General features: G+C 38.2%; 1 protein-coding gene across 1 annotated transcript in view; it reads left to right on the top strand.

The window, feature by feature from the left end:
• LOC140236942 (serine/threonine-protein kinase STK11-like) overlaps positions 1-20,002 on the top strand; it is a 76,937-nt gene that overhangs the window by 25,088 nt on the left and 31,847 nt on the right. The window contains exons 2-4 of the mRNA XM_072316882.1: positions 10,123-10,206; positions 12,526-12,615; positions 16,771-16,903. Coding sequence (XP_072172983.1) covers positions 10,123-10,206; positions 12,526-12,615; positions 16,771-16,903 — 307 coding nt within the window. The remainder of the gene's footprint in view (positions 1-10,122; positions 10,207-12,525; positions 12,616-16,770; positions 16,904-20,002) is intronic.

The raw sequence follows: 20,002 nt of genomic DNA, 5'->3' as shown, positions 1-20,002 counted from the left end.
TATATATATATATTTATTTATTTATTTTTTTTGTGAATGAGGAGGTCACATACATTTTCGCAAGATGTTGTTTTGCGAATCAACAGCGAAGCTATCATAAATGCATTGCTACCATAGCGTATAGAAACATTTTTGTGTGTTGGTAAATTTGTAATCCACTAGTGATTCGCGAAATTCACTAAAATCAAACCCTTGCGAAAAAGAACAGCTTGTGCAGTAACTGCCACATCCTCAGATTGATGATGGTTCTGTAGAACTCTATCGTAGGCTAGGGATATTGCTTGTGGAGGGAGCCATATCTCTGGACCTTGTATGAAAGATAGACACCCATTACTTTATCAGTTAAGCAAAAACAACACAGTGGGCCAATTATAGCCCGGAGTCAAGAATAGCAAGGGTTAGTCCCCATAGATAACACAGTGTCCATTAACTCTGATAAACACATCAGTAACTACACCAAATGTGCCTCTGATGCACACACCCGTAAAACTCTGATAACTCCAAAGCACCGAAAGAGAGATAACTGTGAGAAGACACTCCACACCATTTCAATTCAATATATTGAAATAAAAAGAAGACCCAGCGGTAACAGTCAGATTTCAACATTATATTTAGGGAAGAATCAAAGCAGTTATCAATATTTGAATGGCAGTCAGTTGTTCAAGGCCACAATCATCTGAATCCGTTATGTACTTTGAGTGCCGATTAGCACATTAAACCCCATATATAGTGTTGTACATTGTCCATAGTCCCTGGTACAGAAGGTTTAACTGGTCTTGCGAATGTGGTTACCATTTAATGCATACTTCTCTCACACTGGAGTGTCTGCTCGAACAGAAATATCACTAATTTCATATTTAGATGAGATTTCATGACACGACAGTCACAATTTCCACCTTTGTCAGCATAGGTGTTATATTTATCTGCATGTTCCTACACTGTATCTCTACTATTTCTCTATCTGTCAGATCTATAAACATATGTGTGGTAGTCTTTTCTATCTTGTTGTTTTTGTCATAAAGTGAAAAGAAACTTCAGTATCAGATCCTTTATAGGACTGTTCATTTGTAATGTGAGCTTTGTGAAATTGTGAGGGTTTTCAAGATTTTGGATACTGAAATGCTGTGTCATGAGTGAGAAATAATTTCATGTTAAATGAAAAAAGAAAAGATACACTGTAAAGAAATTGTGAGATTATATCGCCATATGTTTGTGGCCATGGTAACTACAGGAGCCTGAAAGGTATGATGGGCCCCTGTAGTATCATGACTAATGGATGCCTGGTTATGAAGATAACTATGGCTGTTCTAAGATAACATTCACAACTTCTTTCAGAGTTATTGGAGAGGATATCTCTGTGGATCTGGTAGTTTCATTTCCTTGTATCTAAAGTATTAAATGTTCTACAAACACAGATGCATACATGTACATTGCATGTTAAGCTCGTTTGCAAAATGTGTTCCGGTACTATTGTTGATTTTCTGTTATTGCAGTGGCGTTTTACCATGAAATAATAGATCAGCTTTTGTGTTTATATTCCACCCCCCCCCCCCCTGGAAAAAGATGGGCAACGACATAAACAAAGTCGTTCAGTATTCTCACAAACAGTCCTTGAAAAGTGCAAATTCTCAGCGGATCGTACACGTGGCCTTTTGTTAGTCAACAAGAGTTGATGTAGTCGTTCCTGGAATTTGCCTGGTAACTGCTTTAGCTGGAACCCGCATCTATGAGCTACCATTAGAAATTTGCAGTGGGTCACCTGACTATACTGTGAGACTGGTATAATAATTTTGATTATCAGAGGAGTGTTTTCCAGTTTTCTGCTGGTAAAATCCCAGGGGCCCGTTGCATAAAAGTTACAATTATGGTAACTTTGCCATCCAATGGTAACTTCCATGGAATTCTTGATTTTGATTGGCTGTTGCGTATTGTTACCATGGTAGTTACAATTGGATGGCAAAGTTACCATAATTGTAACTTTTATGCAACGGGCCCCAGAACTGGGTATTGTAAACTGATTGCAGGGGGTTACAATTATGCAGATGAGTGAAAGAGTAAATGTACCTGTTATTGTATGGTTGGAGGGAAAGAAAAGATAGAAAAGAACAAAAGACTTTTTTCATGATAATCGACAATTAAAACATGGTTGATCAACCTAAAGCTGACAATGGGCTGTTAAAATTATGGAGACCATCGAAAGTCATAAAAGATGCACCTTCATTTTTGTGTGTTAAGAGGATTTAAGAAATGAATCACGAACAAAAGTTTTGTTGAGAATGATTAGTGATTGGAATGCACATGGTCAGGCTAAAACTTATAATGTAGTGGTTACAGTTATGCAGGTCACTGAAAGTCATGAAAGATGTACCCTCATTGTGTGGTTAAGGGAACAGAAAAAAGAAAGAAAGAAAAGAGCTAATTTTTTGTTCTTACTAATTGGCATATATTGAAATACACATGGTTATTCTAAACCTGACCTCAGATCATTATCAGACTGAAAGAGTCACCTTGCAAAAGATCCTTTGTCTAAAACTTTTCGTGACTGAACTCACAAGGAGTAAATATTTTGTTTTTCTTGGAATTTCGAAGGACACTAACTGAACTATTCAGAAAAAGGACCAGAAACGATAAGAGGAGAAACTTTCTTGCATCTCTGCAGGACCAGCTGTAGCAAAATTATGACACATGCCTCACTCCATTGGCTTGGGTCTGTCCTCTCCTTCAGGGGCAGAAATCAACCCTGACCCAGTTTTGACTAGAAAGTTCATGTCAGGTCATATGGAGTCACCCTTGTGGTTTCAGTTGAGCTGTTGCAGATGCCCCTACTCTGCTCCGCCCCACTGCAGGTTGACGCCCTGGGGATTGATGTGGAGAGGGGAGGTCCCAGGATAGATGAATTCCATGTGTGTGTTCCTGTGTTCAATGTGTGTGTATCAGTGCACACATACAAGTGCTCTGTTGCACACACACACACACATACATTGTTCACACACAGTGATACACACAGACATGTGGCTCAAACACACAGATACAGATGCATAAACATAAACACACACATCCATGTACACCACATTCACATTCAAACACGAACACACTCAGACCCCAATCATGTGGTCCTTCAAGGCGCTAAGAGTATGACTCACACCTGCTATGGGTACAGTATTATCAATGCAAGTGTGACTTCTGAGCCTGTGAGATGCTCTGTTTTGGTGGGGTTATCCTTGTCTGATCCGGTGGTCTGCTTGGCTGGTTTTTATCACTGTTTTGAGTCTCCACCGTGATAATTACATCTATTTATATTAAACTGAGAGGAAACATTGTGTTGTATTTTTATTTTTTTTTTATTTTTTAACCTATTGAGGACAAGTCCTGAGTATGGGGGGGGGGGGGGTAGGATAATGGATGGAATAATTTGGAATGGTTGTAGGTTCTGTTGCTGTGGATATATGACACAAATAGATACTTGTATAACTTTTCTTCACAATGCTCACATGAATTTTGCCTGGATCTAGCCAAAATTTATCAGCAAATGTTGTAATGTTGTTTTTGAATATAGCCCTACAATGAGCACTAAATAACTATTGTAGCGATACACATAGTGAAGATTGAAGAGTTAGGCCCTATATGATATTACCTATTACTCTACAGGAAAACTGTAGCAGGTGGTTTACCTAGACAGTGAATGCCAGCTATCAAATGAAACATTCCCAGTAGTATTTTTTTTTTTTCATAATTCAGTGAAAGTGACATTCAGCTGCGATAACAGGAACAGCCTTTTGCCGCTAATGAAACAACGTACACGATAAATAATTGATAAGACATGCAGTAGCGGAGTCATATTGACATTTAAAAAGAATGATGTTGATCAGGGGGAGCAGAGCAACTTAAAAGGGAACCGCCATGCTGGGGAGAACTTTCATTTTTCTGGTTTTGCTTTGAAAACACATGTTGCCGATGAGATTTCTATAGCATGGGCATAATTTCTAAGAAGAGAAAGCCAAGAGACGATGAATGATGTTTACAAAATTTATCAAGTATATATTAAAATTGTGTGTGCGACTTCTATATTATCGGTGATATGATTAAATGCTTTTGAATGATCAGGTCTATTTCACTGACGGTAGTAAAGCATCAGCCACACACACACCCACACACCTAAAGTAGGAACAATGGACTAGCTACGTACACTTGTATGTCATCACGTGTGCACGCATGGTGGGTGCATGCATGTGTGGGTCAGCAATATGCCGCTGTATGTTGCGTCACTTTTATAAAATGGGTTCAAGAATGTAGCCAATTGGAAGCGCTGAAATGAGTCACGTGTGCGTGCATTAATTTCTTCAGGTATGCACTATAAGAAGAGTCTCTCTTCCACCTCCCTGGCCTGACGTACGTCACAATGTTTAAACTAGCAGTGCGCACTCACTCAATCAGTTGTTACAAGTGCGTCACGCGCTACTATACGCGCTGTCAATCCTGTAAACAACTTCTAGTTCGGGCCGCGGGCTGCCACAACAGCCGGCGGCCTTTCTTGTGCATAACAGTACGTGGCGTACGTATACTCTTATACGTACGTACAGTACTTATGTGCAGGATTTCCGAGTGCGACGTGCGTAAATGTTTGGGAAGAACATCTTCGGACATCTTGACTTTTGAGCGAGTGCTACATGTAGCTGACTGGTATTGACCCACAAAGGTACGTGAATAATGCTGTTAGTTTTCGACCCATTTTATAAAACAAATGATGCACAGGATTATTTCGTGGCGTTAGTGAAGGTGCGGCGCTCTCTCGAGTATTGACAACGGTTGCAAACATGCACTCGGCTGCGCCTCGTGCATGTCGCACCATTGTCAATACTCTCGAGCGCGCCGCACCTTCACTAACACACTCTATCCTGTGCATCATTTGTACAGGTATATTATACCATTACTGGGTGTCAACATACTGTAGGAGAAGATTGCGTAAAATGTTGTCCTGTTGTGGAGTGAATAGGAATTTTTGAGACGAAAATAGTTGTGATGTATATTTATGAATGGTGTACCTGTATAAAGCCCCCCCCCCAAAAAAAAAAAACAACAAAAACAAACAACAAACAAACAAACAAACAAACAAAATCTTTGCCCAGCAGCACCCTTCAATATATTTACTAGTGTATGATTACTATACCAACTGCATTTTGTTTTGTTCAACTGTAAAAATGTATATCATTTTCTAACTTCAGTTTATGAACTACTTCAGTTTATTTCTAATTGCAATACCAGCTGCATTTTGCTTTATTCTGTTGCAAAAAAAGTATTATTATTTTCTATCTTCTGTTTCAGAACTAACTTTGTTTTCTTCTCAAATCCAGTTGTGTATGTAAGTTGATAGGTGTGTGTTGTTATGATGAAAGCTGAAGCTGTTCCTATTTTAGCTACTTCTCAAATTTTGTTTTGAGTGTCATATGCCTTTGTTGTGCTGGTATGACACCAACAAAGAAGTTTGTTATTCTGCATGTAGGAGACTACATCAGACTTCCAATGTAGGTCATTTTGTCCCATGTGATTGAAAAGCTAGGATGTTGCATCACATTAATTTCATCGTTTTTGCTCGACAGAAACAAAAACTTGGCCTAACCACACATTAATGGTGAAGGGTACAACAATATAAGGCCGGAATTAGTGCTTTATTCAGGCTATGTTGTTTATGTGACAGAAGAGACTTGCGTCATCAAATAATTGTACTTGCCATAGCAATAGTTGGATGCATAGTCCTCACAAGTGTTGCCATGGTAACAACAATCATTGCAGAACCAGCAAATTTCTTACAAGCGCAGTAACACATAAGGACCCTCATGCCATCTGCATCTTTGAAGCAGTAAGGTCTGGAAACAAGGCTACCCCAGTGTGCATGGTTACTAGTAGTCAACAACTCATTTGTTTCAAAGAAACTGCACTCATGTGTCTGTGGACTGAAGCTTCAGTGTCAAACCATGTTTGATATCACATGATCACTGAATAATAGTCAGGTGATCCCAGCATCACTCATCTGCCCAGACTTGAAGGTTGTCAGATTATGTGTCGTCACAGTAGTATCAGGTGCTGGTTTTGATGTCTAAAGCTTTCAGAACCGAAAAATGATACTCTGAAGTGCAGGATGTGAGGGGTAAATCTACATTGTGCCTTGCCACTTTGACAAAGAGTTTTTGTTGGGGAAATCAATTCCAGATATATGTCAGTGTCCAGGGTAATTAATTGATCGCTCTTTGGCTCAATGGCTACTCAAAAGGTGTCATGTTCTCCGTGGGACTCCACAAGAGATGAGCTGTAGTTGGCGCTTCAGATACAAATTCTCTTTAGAGAGTGTAGCCTTTATTCATTCATAGCCTAGTGGGTAAAATGTGCCTGCTAGATTGATCTGGCTCATGTCCCTTTCCATTCCATACAGAAATATATATATTGAATTGAATTGAAGATATGGATTGATTGATTGATTGATTGATTGATTGATTGATTGATTGATTGATTGATTGATCGATCGATCGATATCTGAGCACTTTCATCCATGGGTTTGCTGACACCTGTCAAACTCACGATTGGCATCAGTTTGATATGAATTTGACTACTGTAAAACGAGGAATGTTCGCGTGGATTTTAATTTCGCGAATTTCGCGAGCGCGAAGATTCGCGAAATTAAAATGCACGCGAAAGTTCTTGTATACACTATATGCATTGAATACCAGTGGCAGTTCGCGAAAATTTCATGCCGCAAAAGAGGCCGTCGGCTCCAATTCGCGAAAAATTCATGCCGCGAATATATCATGTTTACAGTAATTGAATGCGATGATTCAAAATGATCCAGTGTTGGATCACCTCATCAATTATCCTCGTAGTCCCGGAAATTCTTTATCTTGTATTAGAACAGGATATGCATTGTGAAGATGTTTGAGATATCAGTATGATGTTCAGTCATACACTAGGTTGTGAGTTGACACAGAACTTCCTTCGACTGTAGGATTGAAATCATTATTGGAGCTCAATTTGATATGCGCACTTAACAAATTCGCTGTCAATTATAACACTTCTACATAATTCTTAGTCCAGGTATACTATTTCATGATATCAAAATCAGTATGTATTGAAGAAGGAAATTGTGTAGGGTTTGGCATAGACAACAAACGAGCCTTGAAAAATGATCCTGTTTTGCTCACGTGGGTCCAAAGAATATGCTCTACTGTATGCATTTACATTGTAGAAGTCGTATTCATTCCCTGTATCTTTTTTTTTTCCTCCCCATACTATCTATCTGCATGTCATCATTTTATCAACTGAAGATGATGGGACAGGGATGGAATCTGTTACGGCATATCCATGTTAAAATGCTCCAAAGTATATCAAAATTTCAAGGAATATTTTGTCCTGCCTTCTATTCACGTGAACAGATCTCGTAGACCCAGCGGTGCTATTCCCCAAAGGTTGGCAGGATGGCAAACAGCGATGGCTTTCAATTGATTGCACTCATGTCAGTGGTTTTAATGAACGTGTGATGGGAGTGACGTGGGATGCCCACTGCATAAATGCATGCACAGTCCAAACGCAATATCGGCGCGGCTAATGTGTATGCCAACCGCCCGTAATTAGGCCTCAGCCAATTAACCCAACTTTCATCTGGAGAGTTTGTGTGTTGGGAGTGTTAGCTTATTGGATGAATCTACCTTTTAGTTCCAAATAGCACATTGTGTTGTTGGGAATGACATTAAAGATAGGCACTTATCTGTGCCTTGTTCATGAATGTAATGAATTTTCGAGAATCACCTGTAATTACTTTTTCAGTCTATCTTTGGGAAGATTAAGTGCTGCTTGGCATCGTTATCTACTGTAAACTAGCATGAAAAGGATATGAAGATGGATTTACATGTACCTATGTAGTGGGTTATATGTGTGGATTTTAGTGTACAAACCTGTACATATTACCACCTTCTTTTTTTTTCAAACTCTGTGTAAGCTGTTTGGCAGGTAAATTGGAGAAGGCATACTGCTACTGTATTAAAGAATAACTTCTGTGTGATATTTTATAAGCAATATTGCAAATATTCTTCCTCAAGGCAAAAAATGCAGTGGGATTTTATGAGCAACATGTGTCCTCAGACCAAAACAATAGAACTTTGCCTTGCATAATGTTTACCCTCTCAGTTTTGTTATGGTTTATAGTTGTACCGGTACCATAAAAAATGTGGCACGTATTACAGTTACAAGCTGCTAAATGAAACAGAAATAACACAATGCAGAGAATGTCAACAATGTGCAACCTGTCACAGATATGAAATCCACAAGTTTCCAGATGAGGGCAGAAAAATAAAACGATAAATTATGCTTGCTATTGTCAATACTCTCCAGGGCCCTGTTGCGTAAAAGTTGAGATGAAACATATAAAGTCAGAATATCAAACACAAGTCTCTATAAGTACTGAATTCTATTTGACTTACATTTGATGTTCTGACCTACAATGTTGTGGAAGTATGTTTAATTGCACCTCTTATGCAGCAGGGCCCTGCTCACATCGTACCGTAAAATGAAACTTGATTGTTTTGCTAAGATGTGTAAACAAAACACAGACAGTTATTAGCCGGGTTCACACGTACATCAGTTAGCGGGATACAAATCTCGAGATTTGCATCGCGATCGTCATCCCGAGTTTTTTGCACGTGTGGACAGAAAAAACCCGAAAATTAGCGGGATAAGCATCGCGATGCTAATCCCAAGAAATCTTGCGCTGGTTCGCCAATTAGCGGGATAATTGGCCCCGCGCTGGTACGTGCGAACGGTCGGGATTAGAATCTCGAGTTTTTACATCCCATCATGCAAATGCGCACATCACAACAGCGAGGCCTCTGCGAGGAGGTCCTTCACCTCTTTGGACAAACAAGAACATTGTCTTTTACGCGAACCACACCAATGACGCGTAAAAGACAATGGACAAAGGTAAGTGCGCGCAGGCAGTGATAGAGAAGGGCACTGTGTGACCCAGTTTGCCGGCTTTGCTGTTATCTCTATCGGCAATCAGCGGGATAATTCGGTACGTGTGGACGCTCGCCAAATAAGCGGGATACCGATCGCGATCGCTGTCCCGCTAATTTGGTACGTGTGGACGCTCGCAAAAAAACTCGGGATGAGCATCGCGATCGTCATCCCGCTAATTTGTACGTGTGAACCCGGCTATTCTGAGGCTGCATTCCTGGATGTTTGTTTTGTTTAGATTTCAGTGGTGGCTTAAGAGGGAATTTACCTTTACCCTGGTAAATATGTGGATTGAATGAATGCAGAAATATTACTATTACACATTAGTGAAGTTTGACGAAAACTAGATGATTTGTTTAAAAGTTATTAATTTTTAGAGCTTTGTCATGTACTGTCATTGCTGGCTAAGAAGATGTCGATATTTTATGATATTTCAGCCCATTGGATGCTGGATCTATTGAGTCCCAGATATCACATGTGTATGGTTGATGCTTATCTTTTTATAGCGATTGTACTATTCATTGCTTTGATACTTTGTATGCTTCATAAGGTAGAGTAAAAAAAGATTCTTTTATTTGAGCTGTTTGCTGTTCAAATATTATTGTTTGTTTTGCTTACAGGATTATCAGAAGCCTCCAATTTATGACGGGTTCTTGAATCAGCAACATATTTCAGAAGATTAAAGTTCTTGTCTCTCTCTCTCTCTCAAATTGGCAAAGTGTTGCTAATTTCCTTCAGATTTTGTGCAAATTCAATGTATTCAGCCAGTCTCATTGAGTCTTTCTCTAGTATAGGATGTGCCATGAAATTCAGAGGTGCTACTGTAATGACAACAAAGATCATATAAATTTCTTGTAACAAATATTCCCACTGAGTTCAGCATATTTCATTATTTTGAAAATTTTGCATCAATTTTCTTGTCATCCCAACGTAAGGTTTTATAGGTGATGATGATGATGATGATGGTTATGGTGGTGGTGGTGATGATGGTGATAATGGTTAAGATGATGGTGTAGATGATATTTCTTGTTGGAATTGTTTTCACTATGATGATAGAACAGCAACAGTAATATTGAGAAACTAATCATAGTTGTTTTCCTATTGCTTGTCTTTCTCATTATACAGGGAGATCCAACTACTAAAGAGTCTGCGCCATCCAAACATCATCCAGCTAGTGGACGTACTACACAATGATGAGAAGCAAAAAATATATCCTTTTCAGATTTTGTTCAAAGGTGGTGTTTAACTGTGATTTCATTCTTTTAAGGTGTTAGTATAAAAAACAATGTGTCCATCTAATAAGAAGTCCGTATTTTAGTTTTTGTGCATGGCATATACACTGTATGATGATGCCTTCTAGAATGCAGTATTGGTATTATTCATGCCATGTACCTTGTCTTTTGTCACTGGAATTGAGTGTTTTATGTTAATGTTGGATTTGGTTGGTCTGTCATATTCATCATTTAAATTCATTGGGCTCTTGATTCCTCTGGAATGAATGTAGTGATCTGTTACTACTGTTTGTGTCAGCATTAATTAAGTTGATGTATTTTTAATCATATGTGATTTGGAAGATGACATCATCTCAGAGCTCATTATGACTGCAAGATTTCTTTCTCCTCATAATGTCTTGTGTGTTCAAACATTTGAGAATTGCCTTTATTGTTCTGAAATCATTCATTTTTCCTGTTTTCATCGAAAGCCCCGTTGATGACATATATTGTATGTATACATAGATGCAGGCAAACATATCTTTCTGTACCATTATACAACTGACTATATACAGGTGTATTCTCGAAGCCCTGTGGCATAAAGAGATAGATACAGAATGATGGCTAAAATAAGAACAGTCACCATAGCAACAAACATAACGGTCATATATGAGTAGTCTTAGCAATCACCTACAGTGGCTGTTACAATGGCTTTTAGATTGTTTTGCTAATCATGCTTTATGGCAGGGGTGCTTGTGTAAATATGCACTGATAATTTCCCATATTCTTCATCGTGCACAATTGTTGCAGTAGTGATTGTAATCATTCATGCTGCCTATAGATTGGGCACTTCTCACTGTCACGTAGCATACTGTAATTGTGAAACGCGTTTTTTGATTGCTGAACTGCCAAAGCAGCTATCACTATTGAATGAGCGTTCGCTGGTTTCCAGGGATACGATGTAGGGGCTATTGAGTGATTCGTCAAAATTTTGCTGTCAGATGAAGTTGCCTGCGATGCATGCAGCAACCGCTAGTGGTGGAATGCTAAATCTCGTTTATTCTATGGACATTTCTTTTTCTTGTTCTGTTTTTTGTGGAGCAGACATGTGCATGTGACTAAATTTTTGTACATGTATTCATTAAAGGTATGCTTGTCTGATTGAGTGAAGCAACAAGAAAAAGGAACCTTAGGAACAGAGTAGTGTTTTTTTTGTGTTTTTTTTTTTTAATCAACTAATTGACCAACCAACCAAAAAAAAAAAAAAAAACATCAAAAATCTGGCATCAAAATATTCCATCATGGTATACCTATGCTTTGTCATTGAATCAATGACAAGTTATTGTTAAATGTCTACGTCACTGGCTGTTATGTCAGCCAGGTATGAAAACTCGTGATATTTCGGTCTTAGCTCTTGCCTGTGAAGGAGTATACAATGGAGGGTGTGTGAATGGCTTTGTAATACATGGAAAACATATGAATTTAAAATAAATATTTATATATTTTGGGCAGGAATGTGTGAAAGCAATGTTTAGAGGAGTTGGTTTTCTGCCTTTCTGGTGGAATGTTGCACATTTAAGAAAAGAAAACGGAGGAAAAATCTGGGGATGAACTGCAAGAAGCAAATAGTAGTCATGCAGTTCTGTTAAGAATTTCTGCAACACTCTTGAGTTATTAAATTTTGAAATGGAAGTCATTTTTGTCTTCTAGCTTCATCTGCGGAGGTGACAGCTTACCTTTAACTGTGCTTCTCAGTCACTTGAAATATGTGATGAATGGTTGTAGGATTGGTGATAGGGAGAAACACTGCAATGATGATTTCTAAATACATTGTATGTCTTTTCCTTGTTTACCTTAATCAAAAAAGTCAGTTAGCCTGACACCCATCTAACCCTTTGAGAAAAGAATTTGAGGGTTCTATATTCACATCCAACATGATAAGCATATTGTCAAGGGTGTATAGAATGCACATCTTTATTATGATACATATAAATAATTGTATTTTAAGTAGTGTTCATCATAAGATTAATTCATTAATTTGTCAAATAATTTTTGGTCATGTTTTGCTCAGTGATATGTTCTCATGCAGGTGCAAACAACTTACTACAGTACGTTTAGGTTTCAATACCTTCATGGCGCTTTTGTTGACTGTGTTGGTTGTGATGATACTAAGTACTCTTGTATTTGGAGCATTGGAGTGAGTTTCATATGGATTAGATACATAGATACAGTGTCCTCTAATTTTTGGAACAATCGATATCGAGCATGTTTAAATCGAGTGTGTAATTATGTTCTCCTTGACTTTTCTATCCATCACGTATCTATTCATGGAATATTGTGTTGGAGGTCTTCAAGACATGCTGGATAGTGTAACCAACAAGAAGTTTCCTCTCTGGCAAGCACATGGGTAAGTTAAAGGCACATGGTCCCTGTGGTTTAGTCAAATGCGTACGCGGGCGCACAGCGCAAGTTTCCTATACAGACCTACGCTATCGACTCCTCTTCAGCGCTTACGCTGTGACCCATTTCCCCAAGTCCGAAGAAGTCCGATCCGCTGTAGTCAGTGGTCCGATCACAGTTCGGCTCATGATTCGGCTAAGGGGGATGACAGCTTTAGCAAAGTCCTTTTGTGATGTCATAACAAGAAGCACATACACACGCACCCTGGTATTACTACAGACTGCGTGATGCGCAGAGAAGACAACGAAGGCAACGTTAGCAACATCTACGCGCTTTACTCTTGATGACAGCTCAACTTCAGCAATCTTCGTATTCAATGCTAATGGTGATCGGCAGTATCATCAAATGTGCCCTCTACACTACTGGGACTATGCGCCTTTAAGAGTATTGTACCAGTATCCACCATTTACAGTATACGCCGAATATTTCGTGAGGTTTTTATTTTCGCGAATTTGGCGAGTCAGGTGCTATTTTGCGAATTTACAACACACAGAAATATTGACTCTGATCCCAACGTGAATGTTACATGTATGCATACATTTCCCCATTCAATACTTCACTTCATACATGATCGTGAATTTAACCACTCGATAAATCATCGCGAAGTCACAATTCATTCATTCATTCGATCCTTTTTTTATGCCTCCGCCACGAAGTGGTGCCGGAGGCATTATTGTCATTTGTTTTTTTTTTTTTGTCTTTTTATATCTTAATAGTCCAACTGTGCAGGTGCCTGAGATACACATCACAAATATTGTATCATTTGCAGGAGTAGCAGCTAAACTTTTTCAATATTTTCAATGTTTCTGACAGTCTCTCTGCTACTAAATGCAGGAATTTTAGTCTCTCCTCAAAAGAGAAGTGCCTGTGTTGACATCAGTGTTCAGAAAGAATAAAAGTGGTAACTTTATATGTTAATCATTATGTTAATGTGTACAGTGAGATAACATAATTTTTCCTATTAACCTTGACTTAAGGAAATGGGGATTAAGATAATAACAATGACTAGAGCTTACATATCAAGACATAGATTGAAAACACTTCAAACATTGCATCTGTTGTGAATGCAACAAGTTTTGCCACCCAATCCATGCTGGATGGAGCCATAGCGGTCTATAATTTGATTAGTCTTTGCTCCTGGCCCTGCATGACCGCTGCCTAATATTAATGCACTGGTCCCTCTTTCAATCATTGTATTCCGTGGAACTCTTGAGGAACGTGGCGCTATCGATTGGCCGATCGTAATTTCTCTCTGCCGAGATAAAAGAGTGTGGCGTCTATTGATGCCGTGCTTTCATTTTTTTTTTTTTTTGGTAGTGTGTGCGTACGTGCGTTACTGCATGTAGGGAGTTCAGTCCGAGGTAATGCCATTTTTTTTCCCCCGTCAGATTTGACCATCCGAATTGTGGTCATTAGGGAGTTACTTTACGGAGACAAATTAGACCACGAGGGAGCAGGGTGTGGGGATCGAATCCAATTATGGTCAGAAAAAAAAAAACTCTCCACAGAGATCTCCCATTTGGGTCTGCATTTGATCAGCTGAATTCTATTCTTGTTATCGTTGTTGCTTTTCTGATAATCTCTGCCGCTCTCTCAATCCAGGCAGAAAAAGAAAACAAATAAAATTCTCCTATGTGGTTGTTCTCCATGCATGATCATGATAGTGTAGTTTTTTTTTCTTTTTTTTGTTATGACTTGAATTGAGTCAATACTCTTCCTTACTGACCCTCCTTTTATCTATCTATATATCTCTCTCTGGAAACTATTACCCAATGTTTTGTCCTTGAACCAGAGATCATTTTAGTCACCGTAAAATGCACGATACTGATGTATACGTGGTATATTTCATGGTGCTTCTATTTTCACAAAATATTCAAGTCGACAGATATTTGCAAAGTTCACAACTCGTTGAAATATTGCCTCCCGTAACACAAATGCATTGTTTATTATCTCCATGAAGAGAAATCGCAAACTTTTCTCTTAAAAACTTGATAATACTTCTTTCTCATTCCATAAGCATTGAAAATTGACCCACTTGTGAAAATGTGCAAGTCCCTTTTATGTCTTGTTACGTGCTGCATGTATGTAGAGCACTGTAGCTACAAGCTGCAGGTACTAATTAGACTCATGATCATGACATGCTCACTTGGGATCTAGTCGGCAAGTGTTTCAGTGTATGAACAAACATAGTAGTCCCAATTTGTGAAATATTATACTCGCAAAATACATGATGACGTACATACACTGTACATTAACCTATAAAGACATGTTGTTTGTTTTTCACCTGGAATTTGAAGTTTCTCCTGAGTCAATGTCAGTTCATTTGTCAACAAAATAAATTTGCTCTGAATATGGAGTTGCTTGTCATTTTCAACAATCGTTCCTCATTGATGAATTGAAAGTTAAAAGTCCCAAACATGTTTGCGCTTGTATTAAAGTGCCACATATTGGCATTCTTTGTTGTCTTCCTGTCATCATTAATATCGCAAATCTCCGTACAATGCGCAGCTCTAAGACATATCAAGCTCATAACAAGCTCAAATTCATATAACTGTCTTGTCAACATCTTTTTTGTTCTTCCATCCCGTCCGTTCTTGTGAGTTCTGTTATCAGCTGTTCTGAGGCAGATTGAGCTGCGTTTTGTAGTGATGACGTGATTAGCTGTGGCAGCTTCATATGCATGAAGACAAAACCTTGTTCCATGACAATATTAACTTACTTGCCTGATGTGAGTGCTGCCAGCAGCAATTTGGATCATGTACAGGTTCTGGATTGGACTGCTTCTCTCTCTCTCTCTCTCTCTCTCTCTCCCTTTCTTGTTTTTTTTTTTTTTTTGTTTAAAAAGAAAAAAAAAGTCATGTAAGAGACCAATAGGCTGGTGCATTTAATTATGTTGAAATATGAAATTGGATTTAGTGGGTGTATATTATATAAGAGACTCCAAAAGAATATATGAAATTCCATCAATAATATGAACAGTAATTAGGAAGAACAATAAAAAACTTAAGACAGTGATGCTTAAGTATATTTGAAATTGATTTCAGTCACATCAGGGTTCATTGCATGGCTCTCTTTTAATGAATGTGTAAATGCACCAAGAGTATTGAACATGAAAACCAGGGACTTTTCCAGGAAACAATGAAAAAGAAGCCCAACCAACTATTAATAAGTCAGGCAAGTTTATAATAAAAAAAAAGTTGGTATTTCATGGGTGTTGACCAAGTGAAGCTAAAATGAATCTACCGGTACATGCAACTTGAATTCAATGTTGGCACATAAAAATTTTAGAGGACTCTTTATCAGAAAAAAAAAATAAATAAATAAAGAGAAGAAGACAGACCATGGCAGGATGAATGTATGGATTTTAAGTGCACATAGTAAGATTGAAATTTGCACTGTGACTTTTTAATAGATGATACGAAATATCAAAATTAATGACCAGAGTTGAAACTTATTTGGATTAGTGAAAATCAGTTTGTCATTTTTTTCTTGCACATTGCCTTCCTCTTTACAAGTATGTGTGTTTGCAAATATTTCATTAGTCTTACTGTACTGTCTCTTCTGATGTTTTGAGAGCTAAGCTAATGAGTTTATCATCAGACTTTTCTTCCCTCATTTTTGCTCTCCCTCAAGGTCACCTTCTTGTCTTGGTCATTTGTTACCATGGAGATGGTAGAGGTGTCCATAGCAATTGGCATTATCGTCATCAATGTCATTGTTATCCTCATGAACATCATTATGAACATCATTATCATCAACATAAACATATCATCATCAGCAGCATCATCATCATCACATCATCATCATCCTCATCAACACCATAAACATATCATCTTCATCATCATCATCATCATCATCATCATCATCATCAACAGCAACATAAACATGTCATCATCATCAACATTATCATCATCATCATCATCATCAACATTACCATCGTCATCACCACCATCATTATCATCATCATCATCATTTCCTTCCAACCAGTCTACAAAACAAAACGAGAAAGGAAATGGACAGGGACTGAAGAAGATACAGAGTATTTGGCTGATACTACAACTCATGAAACTAATCCATTGCTGTTCTCTGTTGCTGCTTTCAGGTACTTTGTCCAGCTGGTAGATGGCCTGGAATACCTGCACAGCATGCATGTGGTACACAAGGACATCAAGCCCAGCAACCTGTTGCTGACAACCGGTGGTGTCCTCAAGATTTCCGACTTTGGCGTAGCTGAAGTGAGTATTGATATCATGCATGAGTGGAGCCGTGCAGCTTCAAAAACTTTACCCTGGGGAGAGCAGGTGGGGAAGGGTGGTATTTCATAGACGTCTTTATCTTCCAGGCAAGTGGCTTCCTTGTGGTATTCTGCCAGTGGTGAAGAACAATAATTATACATCAAAGTCTTGATGGAAGACTAGTCTCCTCGATATTACATCACCTTGTTAGGCTAGCAAGATATCTATAGTAATTGAAGATGAGCTCTTGGATGGACTGCTTCTGGCTTGAACAAGAAAAAAAAATCAAAGTTGAAAAGAAAACACAGTAAAGACAGTGTGACAAAATTATACCACTGGTGACATTTCTCTATTTTTGGTCAAATCTCTCTGAAGTTGTATATCCAAACAGAAACTGCTGAGAATAATATATCAGCATTTCTAATATATCACTGCATGATATATATTTTTTGATCTCTGAGATGCTTTAGTTGTCTTGGCACATGATGACTGCAGCCTGCAAATCACATGCAGGAAAACCTTAGTACTCTGGAGTTGTATCATCACCGTGCATGTGACTGGATGTTGGTGTACTTGGAGCTCCCATCAGGAGCTTACGCAAGCCACCATAGAGCTCTCCCCTCTCCTCCACGTGTTAACATTGGAAATTAAGCCGTTGCATCACATGCTTCATATGTGGGGGCCTCCATGCTGCCGAGCTGCATGAAATTAATACCCATCTTCGGCTGCCAAACTATAGAGTGTTTGCCATTGTTGTTGTTGTTGTTGTTTTTTTTTTTTAAAGTAGCAGACTATAAAAAGATTTTGTGTACACTCTCGAAGTCTTCTGAAAGAAGACAATAACGGACTTTAGATCTGCGACGTGAATGCCAAGACGATGCAGCCTCCTGGGTTGGACAATGGAAACAGCTGTCTTGCACATGTGCAGAACACCATACTTTGCCTATTAAGCATCGTTGCATCGTTGGCGCGTGTGTCGCAGATCTAAAGCTCGATATTGTATGATATGTATAAAACCATGTGAAGTGGAGACATTTAGTAATGTTTTCACCAAATTACCAACTGTAATAAAAAAGAACACACACACACACACACACACACACACACATGCACCATAACTATCTTCTGTAGATATGAAAGTAGAGGTACTAGTTCCATGTCCTGATTGTTGGAGACATGTGAGAGTGTGTGCATGATCTTCACCATTTTGTGTGTGTGTGTGTGTGTGTGTGATTCACTCAATTTTACTTGTCAATAGATTGAGATGCCAGCTGAGACAACATTAAGCCAGCTTGACCAGAGAGAAATGTTTAATACAAAAAAAATATAGTGACTAGAGAGAAACGTTTAATACAAAAAAATATAGTGACTAAAAAAACTAAATTCATATTTAAGGCATTTTTGCGGGCATTTTAGAGAAAAGGGAAAAGCTTTTTTTTTTTGAGTATTTTATGCCATTGAAAGCCTGGTAATTTGTTTGTGGAAATACAAACACACACACACACACACATACTGTACACACATATATGTGACAATTTCATATATTTTATATTTGAACAGTAGGAAAATGAGATAGAACTCAGCATCATTATCTTACACTTGTATGTGATAGAGGACATCAGATAGTGTATATATATATGTTTGTTTGTTTGTTTGTTTTTTTTTTTTTAAAGAAAACGTGAAAACTACTGATAATTCCATACTGGCAAATTTTGCATCTTTAAAGTTTAATCTTACTTGTTATAAAGTAGGTTCACTTCCCTTTTATCCCTGTTTATTATTTCTTATTATCCATGGATAGTATTTGCTTATTATCTAGATTTTGCACTAATTTTGCTCATGCACTTGATCAAGAATGTCATAGACTGCAAAAATAAGGTAAAGACCCCATGAGAATAAAACAAATAAATAAACAAACAAACAGACAAACAAATTGGAATATGTTTTTCCTGGGAAGTTTTAATCATTTTTAGTACCAATCTGATATCCGTTCAGTAGCTCTTTATGGGCCATTCACAGTGGAAGATGCGTTCCTGCAGGTTGCACATGCTGCTGCAGCTGAGTTGCCTTGCCCAGCCTTCTTCAAATATTGGTGACATTTTAACCAATTACCGCTGGTGACCTTCATAGGCTCTGTCCCATACCAGCGATGCAATCACCAATAACGGTCGAGGAGAGGAAAAGAGAATGCCTTCTCACTAAAAACGTCAAGATGATGTGGTCCTTTTCCTCCGATCCTCCCCCCAGCGAGCAAGAAGAGATATTTGATGGCTGCATTGTGCCATGTCTGCAAATAAGTGAAGGGCAACACAGGGGAGTCTAGTTTTGAACTCTTCCATGGATCATGTACTGTAATAATGAAAATTTTCACGATGTGGAAATCTTCACGCATTTCTTGCAACATGAAACTACCTCAAAATGCAAATTTAGATTCTTGTGTTGTTTTGTGTTGTAGTATATTGTAATTTTGATTCCACAGAATCAAAAATGTGCAGAAATTTTCCACTTTAACAACACAGCTTGAGAAGATTTGGATATTTAAAGTTCAAGAAGTAATGACATGTTTTGTTGTCATGTTTTTTATTTTATTTTATTGAAGTTTTGTTTACAGTTCAAAACCAAAGAATCTGTTGACAAAATAGCATACAACCGATCAGTTTATGGTCATTGCTCTCAGTGAACTAATCATACACATTGAACTTGAAACTGTTTTTACCCAGTGCCACTTTCATGCAGAGAAAAAAAAAGAAATATAAAACTTGCTATGCCTCTAGTTTTACCTTGATGTTACCGAGTCCAATTCTAATTCAGTTTTCCAAGACAAAAAAATGATTGAAATAAAACAAATGCAAGTGTTTGAGGACCATTTGAAGTTGATCATTTCATCACCACCACCTTACATACCTGTGGTTTACATGAAGCATGTTCTGTGCATTCATGATGTTGGTGCCTAGTGTGAACGATCCGAGAACTGGGCAGCAAGCACTCTGACAGTATTGAAGTCCTACAGAATGGTTCGTGAAGTACGCATCAATCAGTTGCTAATGGCATATATATCAAGGGTGTGACATGGTTGTCTAAAAGCAGTGATGCCACAGA

The sequence above is a fragment of the Diadema setosum genome, chromosome 13 (genome assembly GCF_964275005.1).
Source record: "Diadema setosum chromosome 13, eeDiaSeto1, whole genome shotgun sequence".
Taxonomy (NCBI): Eukaryota; Metazoa; Echinodermata; class Echinoidea; order Diadematoida; family Diadematidae; genus Diadema; species Diadema setosum.
The sequence above is the reverse complement of the archived record's forward strand: the minus strand, read 5'-3'. Positions and strand labels throughout refer to the sequence as shown.